Source organism: Syzygium oleosum, unplaced genomic scaffold (genome assembly GCF_021117445.2).
Source record: "Syzygium oleosum isolate NSW1041296 unplaced genomic scaffold, Sole_v2.1 Sole_v2.03, whole genome shotgun sequence".
Lineage (NCBI taxonomy): Eukaryota > Viridiplantae > Streptophyta > Magnoliopsida > Myrtales > Myrtaceae > Syzygium > Syzygium oleosum.
In genome coordinates this window covers 13,564,731-13,571,750 of record NW_026607487.1, presented here as the reverse complement: position 1 = coordinate 13,571,750, position 7,020 = coordinate 13,564,731, and the positions used below count along the sequence as shown (strand labels likewise).

Here is a 7,020-nt window from a genome sequence, read left to right as displayed (position 1 = left end):
AAAAACCATATGAATACAAGGAGAAAACTCATTCAATGAATATAGCAGACAAAACCATAGTAAAATAAATATATGAAAGCAAATTTTTTTTTTTTTTTAGAATCTATATACGTGACACTATCTCTTAATAAGCTAATGACTAGGTCTAATAAAATAAGTTATCTATTGATTTCTCGTTTTTATAGTTCTTTTCAATATGAAAATGACTTAGCGAAATTACTTGTACGTGTGTTTTTTTTTTGGCCGAAATTATAACATGTATATGTTACAAGGCACCAGAAAACTAATGCACATGTTGTTTGAATTAGGAGATTGTGGATAGTGTAAACGAGCTAGCACTTAAGTCGAAATGCCGAATGAGCAGCGTTAACACAACAAGATCTGGAACTGAGATCCCCGGTTTCAGATATGGTGATCACTGATCAGTACCTTCGGATATGACAAGATCTCGAAGGCAATGGCCAGGAACTTGGCAACAGTGTCGAGAACTCGTCGACACTAGCCGCGAAGAGAAGAGAGAGAGAGAGAGAGAGAGTCACAAGGGTGACAGACATCCAAGCAGAGACTAAGCCACGAGCTGATGTGGAGATGGCAATGGAGGTGGGTGGTGGTAGCCATTTGAGATGGCGATGCCAATGGCACAAGCGAGCCATTGTTTATCTGTGCATAAGCAACTACAGAGAGAGAGAGAGAGGGTTAAGGTCAATAGCACACCCAAAAACATAAGCTCTTCATACCTTATAGGCAGCCTCGTCCAAACACCGACACGATATTACACGCTTTAGTTGCGGCTCGCCCGCACTAGAACGCTTTAAAACACATCGTGCTTGTTCAAGGTTGCGCAAGACTTATCTGCTAGCGCAATAACTTATATCTGGACGATGTGAGATCAGAGGCATATGTGAAGCCGAACATACCCAAATGATGACATCAAGAACAAAGAACAAAAGCTAAAGAGGTTGCAAATTGCACTCTTCATATTACTAGGAGGCACACACATAGTTCCCTTATCTTTTATGTTGAGACTCACTTGCTTTTTTGGTTTTTCTCGATAAGTAAGATTTTATTCAGCAACAAACACAGGAGGAGGGTAGCAATCCTGGTACGAGCTCAAAAACACAAGCTCAGGCGCTAGAAAGCAAACCCCAAGCCTCCAATTACAGCATAAGATCCTATGTCTCCCTGAAGCAAACTTTCTCTGCACATTTACACGATCGAAGTCGGTCACTTGCAAGTGTTCTAACCCGACAAATTATAGAACTAGGATTTCCAGAAGGAGGAGGACTATGAAGGAGTTCACATACTAGTATCTGGAATGACCATAACATTTGATCTTACTGAAGTTTCTTAATCAATTAAGAACATCGTTTCCTGCTTATGCTAAGTAAGATTTTACTAGGTTTTCTTAGGATTTGCAACTTATTTATTGGTGATGTTGAGTACTACAACCCAATTTCGCTCGGTTTCCTCTAGGGCACACCTTGTGATATTCCGTCTCCATAAGTGAGAGGCCCGACAAGAATGAGGATTTTTGCCTACTTATGTCTATCTCCTTAGAGTTCTAAATTGCACATTTTATCGGGAAAATTACGCAATTAATCCTCAACATATTGTAAAGATGCCAATTCAATCATATATTTTTCAATTTTGTGCCACGTCAGCAATTTCCAGCAAAAACTGGCCAGAAAGATTACATTGAAATTTCACGCAAATATTTAGGACTAAATTGACAAATTTAAAATATTAATACTAAATTGGCATTCATATAATAAGTTTAAAATTGATTGGGCAATTTTTTTTTATTTTATCCCTTGAAAAGCATGGCTAATAATATAAATATATATTAAGAGAATCTAAAAATCTCCCTTAATTTTCAATATCTCTCGGGATTGTACATGTATCACTCCTGATTGAACATATTTTTGAATGATTCTAATTGATTGTAATTGATGTAACAATATTTTGAATTCAGATTCAATATTATGTTCCTTATCATCTTGAAAAAAAAATTGTCATATTCTTTTTGTAATATCTTGTGCATATCCTTGATTGCTTATTTCCTGATTTTTTATTGTTGATAAGTCAAGTGTTGATGTATAAGTAAATAATAAGTTAACTTCATCAATGGGTTTTTTTCCTTTGATTAATACCACGAAAAACCTCAAATTGGTGCACATATGACAAATTTATACAAGAATAATTTTTTGACCACCAAAAGAAAAAACCCCAAATCAATACACATATAACAAATTTACTCCAAATGAATTTTTTAACTACCAAAAATCCCAAACTGGTACATTTGTGACCAATTTACCATTCGTTAGTTTCGGTTAAATTGGATTTATACCACAAAAAATTATAAACCGGTACGCCTGTGACAAATGGAGGACAAAACCCCAAATTGGTACACCTGTTAATGAATTAAAGACTGAACTTTCAATTGCACTTTTGACACTCCACAAAAATGGCTTAGCATATTGTTAGAAATTATTAGCATGAGTTAACATTTTATAAAGTGAAATGCAAAAAACTTCTAAATAATTTATTTACTAGAAAAGACAAAGCCTTAATTCAACGAAATATAAGGACTGGTAAATAGACGGAGTTAGCATTATATACTTTATCAAGTTATATGTATTTAAATTACTATATCCCCTAAAAATGCTTGACATAATTGAAAAGATGGTGGTAAACTTATTTTAAGACTAATGCTCCGTTTGATTCATGGAAAATAAATGATTTAGAAAATATTTTCCTAAAAATAATCACATATATCACTTAACATTATCCGTCCATAAAAAATGTGTTCACTATCAACAATAATTTATACATAAACATTTTCGTTGACCATGAAAATATTTTTTGTCATTTATATTTGTAAATAATAAAAATGATTATTTTTAGAAAAATATTTTTCAAATAATTCATTTTCCGTGAAACAAATGCACCCTAATAGTAAAATATAATCAATACTATCTTTTTTCTGGTAAAACAAAAACAACAAAAGATTTTTGTTATACTCTTACATAACTGGAATGAGAATAATAGGTACTATTGTGTATACCCTAATGAAATTCACTTTACGTATATTGCGAATCGTAGCGTATTTACATAAAATTTATTATATTTTTCTTTATCACATAGCTATTGTTTTTAGCTCTAATCTGCATTACATTAAGATGTTTAAAATTAGATTGAGACTTTCAAAATATATTTTAAATTTTCTATTTTAATTACCAAAAAATTGAAATTTTAATTCGCAGAAAGAAACGCTTCAGTTTTTTGTTTTATTTTTGTCGGTTCTCTCTCATCTAGGTTAAATGTAGTGAAAGTGTTAAAAAGTCTTCTTTCGTTATCTACAAAACTCTGAATATCTTATGTAAAAGATAAACACCCCTCATTTAAATAAATACATTAAAATAATTGAAAGCCTATTTTAGTATAATATATATATAAAAGAGACGATTCCGTTATCAGGAGCACGTCAAACGTGTCGGCATCGCACCACACAAAACTCTGAATATCTTATGTAAAAGATAAACACCCCTCATTTAAATAAATACATTAAAATAATTGAAAGCCTATTTTAGTATAATATATATATATATAAAAGAGACGATTCCGTTATCAGGAGCACGTCACACGTGTCGGCATCGCACCACTTCCCCAAAGAAGCCAGCAAACCTGAGCCGTCCGCGTTGAGAAAACCCGAGTGGGGCCCCACCCTTTCGCTATCCGGAAACCCGAACGGCGAGGACGATATTAGGGGTACAGCATGATCCGGGTGAACAGTTCCCAAAATTGGAATCGGGAACTATCGGTTGGGAACCAGTGGTCCGGTCCGGTTCTCAGGTGGATCCATAGAATCGGTCCCACTAGCCAAGGACGAAGACGAAAAGATGAAGATAGAGATGGAGAGTTGGAGACACTGAGGTGAACATCGACCGAAAAGAGTGAGAGAGTGAGAATGAGTGTAACGCGCAAGCGAAAGAAAGTGTTTCTCGACTCGATGTAAGGCTATGAGCGTCAAGCAAGTTAGGTTAAATTTAGAGATTTATAATTTTTTTAAAAAAATAAATATTATATTTATTATTATATTTCCAATCCGGTTCGGATGGACGGGCGGGCGACGGTTTCACACCTAGAACCAATAACCGGACCGGTACCCACCGGTTCCCAAAAATTGAAACCGGGTCGATCCGGTTCCGGTACCCATCAGTTCCAAAAAATTGAAACAGGGCCGATCCGGTTCCGAGTAGTTCCTGATTCTTTTACACACCCCTAAACGATATATATCCCCCGCCCCATCCCGCCCCGACCCGACCCGACCCGGGCCTTGACCCAAAAATATCTTGGTCATCGCGAGAAAAAGTCGTCGCCGAGGTCGCTTCCCGAACATTCTTGGAGCCCCCAAACCCCGCCCGCTAGAAGAATCTCTCAGATATTTTTTTTCTTCGGCTCGGTTCGTGGCAACAGCCATTGTCGCCTCTCTCTATGGAGCTTCCTCTTCTTCATATATATATATATATATATATATATGGAGATGGGCCGCCTCTCCCTTTCGTTGCTAGTGTCCGGCGCGAAGCACGAGCGTCCTCCAGCTGCGGCCTCGCGACCAAGAGATCTTGCGGTAGCGCGACTTGGGCTTCGGTTGAGCTCGCGGGGTTCGATTGTTCTTCCTTCTGGTTTCGTCGAGCGTGATGATGGGTAAGGGAGACCGGGGGGATATGGAGGGTGACGACGGCTCGCGGTCTTCGTTTTACGGCATCCTCGGCATCGCTCCCGGTTCTTCTTTGGAGGAGATAAGGCGCGCTTATCGCAAGCTCGCTATGGTAAGTCCCGAAGACGAACTCGATTAGCGTGGAAAGATGAGAAATCTCGGAGTTGGGTTGCGCCTGAATGTGCTGCGATTGATTGAATTATCGAGCTTTTTGAGTGGATGAACCGTGTCGGAAGCTTAATGTTTCCTGAGTGTTTCGTTTCGGTGCAGCAATGGCATCCCGACAGGTGGACGAGGAACCCTTCTCTGTCGGGCGAGGCCAAGCGCAAATTTCAGCAAATTCAGGAAGCTTACGAAGGTAAATTATTTGTCTATCCCCTGTTTTTTTTTCTTTTTTCCCCATCGCCGTTTTAAGTATGAAGGGGGGCGTTTTCACCGTTCTCTGTTTTTTCTTGCTTTGATGGAACAGTGTTGTCAGACCAGAGGAAGAGGACGTTGTACGATGCGGGGTTGTATGATCCGGATGATGAAGTAGATGAGGTAAGCCATCGAGGGAACTATCCAAGTCAGTCGATTTGTGAGATCATGTCTTTTGCTGCGTGCTGAATTTGTTGCTTGTCGCTGTTTCAGGGGTTCTGTGACTTTCTGCAAGAGATGGTGTCTCTCATGGGACAGGCCAGAAGAGAGGTATGATATGATCGCATGATTTCTTTCTCGCTTCTTTTCCATTTCAGTATAGCATTAACTCGGTTTAGCCATGGTCGGAGATGTTTGTACAGATTTGTTTGGTTTTCAACCTCTAGTGTGTTCGTGAAATCTTGCTCTAAGATGATGATGTCTTGATGCGCTTGTGTTCTTATTTCTAGTTCTAAAAAGCAGAAAAAAAGTTGAGAAATGTGTTATCTCTGTCTCCGTGTTGAGGGCAAAGGGTTTTCAAGGAACACATATATTGTATAATACTTGCCTAATGTAGAGTTATAATTAGAAGGCTCTTGCGCATCCTCATGTGGTTTTCTAAACTCTCTCCTGGTGATCGTTCCTTATCTGAAATAAACTCAGGAGAAACAATATACCATGGAAGATTTGCAAACGATGTTCATGGAGATGGCGCAGGGGTTTGAGTTTGGTCCTTGGTCCTCCGAAGCTATGATCTTTGAGGATCACAAGAGCTCAAAGAGAGCACGGTGCGAATTGGACTTGATGCCAGGGACATCGCATTCGCACATATCGGGGTTCAGGATGTACGAAACGAGCGGTCGTTATTGCCACTGAGACTTGCTCCACTATATGATACGGATGCATGGAGGAAAAGTGGGAAACATCAGAAGGGGTTTCCGGGAAGAGCTCGTGACCACTTTCGAAGCAAACTACGGATATCAAATGCGTGGAAATGGCAGACATGGCCGGAGGAACAACACGATTTTCTGATAGTTGTCGGAAGTGGCTTCTGTGAGGAGTTGTTGCTTGTATTTGTTGTATGGAACTCCCACACCCTCTTGTTGTACAAAGTTTTGGAATGGCCTGTGTCATGTTTGTTCGATTGGGACGAGGCATGTTATGTACAGCAGCAGTTCATATTAGACATTGCCCTCATGAACATTGTATCGGAAGTGTGTTTGTCCTTGATCTTTTATATTAGGCGGTTGGCTTCGTTCTTGCTTTGTGATTTAGAACTTCTATTGCGAACAATCATGTAGAAATCCTAGATCCGAGTATCGAAGTCGGATAATGAGCACGTTTTTATTATTGACTAGTTCCTCGAAAAACAGAGTCCGAAACCCAAAATGAAGTAAAAACATTTTCGGACAACCTTTTTACTACACGAAACGAAGTCTAGATTCTCCTAGCCCGGAGGGGACAAGGAAACAACAAGCCATCGATGCCTCGAGGAATTCTGGACATACGATGGCCCACGAACTTGTGCAAGTTATCGTAATGGAACTACATGAGTGGGTCTGCATGTCCATGGCCGGCGGCCTTACCAAGGCCAATCGTCAGACTGGGCTGGCCTTGCTTTTGTAGAGTAGGCCATCCTCTAGACTAGTCCACTTTGTCCCTATTCTTTCCTTTTTTTTTTTGGTAGAAACTTTGTCCCTATTCTAACCCACTCGAATTGTTGCCCACCCGGCACATCGGCGGCGGTGGGGGCTTAGTCGTACGGGCCAGTTTTCCCCGAATGTGATGTGAAGAGATTGAAATCCCGACTTCTCATTTCTCAAAATGCCCAAATCGATGCAACCAGGTCGCGTTCGGAATCGGTTTAGATGTTACTTTCAAAAAAGAAGTTTCGGACCATCAAA

General features: G+C 39.5%; 1 protein-coding gene across 1 annotated transcript; it reads left to right on the top strand.

The window, feature by feature from the left end:
• Positions 1–4,534: 4,534 nt before the first annotated feature.
• On the top strand, positions 4,535–6,353 carry LOC115670634 (uncharacterized). The gene is made up of 5 exons (XM_030591944.2): positions 4,535–4,832; positions 4,991–5,078; positions 5,190–5,260; positions 5,351–5,407; positions 5,780–6,353. Exons 1-5 carry the CDS (start codon positions 4,701–4,703, stop codon positions 5,990–5,992), a joined length of 561 nt encoding a protein of 186 aa, XP_030447804.1. The 5' UTR covers positions 4,535–4,700; the 3' UTR covers positions 5,993–6,353.
• Positions 6,354–7,020: the final 667 nt, after the last annotated feature.

What these genes read in the sequence shown, in the direction of transcription:
- LOC115670634 (XM_030591944.2), top strand. Translation starts at nt 4,701, where the DNA reads ATGATGGGTAAGGGAGACCGGGGGGATATGGAGGGTGACGACGGCTCG. An exon ending in CGGATGATGAAGTAGATGAG is followed by an intron (nt 5,261 to 5,350) that starts GTAAGCCATCGA and finishes TCGCTGTTTCAG; the next exon opens with GGGTTCTGTGACTTTCTGCA. An exon ending in TGGGACAGGCCAGAAGAGAG is followed by an intron (nt 5,408 to 5,779) that starts GTATGATATGAT and finishes AAATAAACTCAG; the next exon opens with GAGAAACAATATACCATGGA.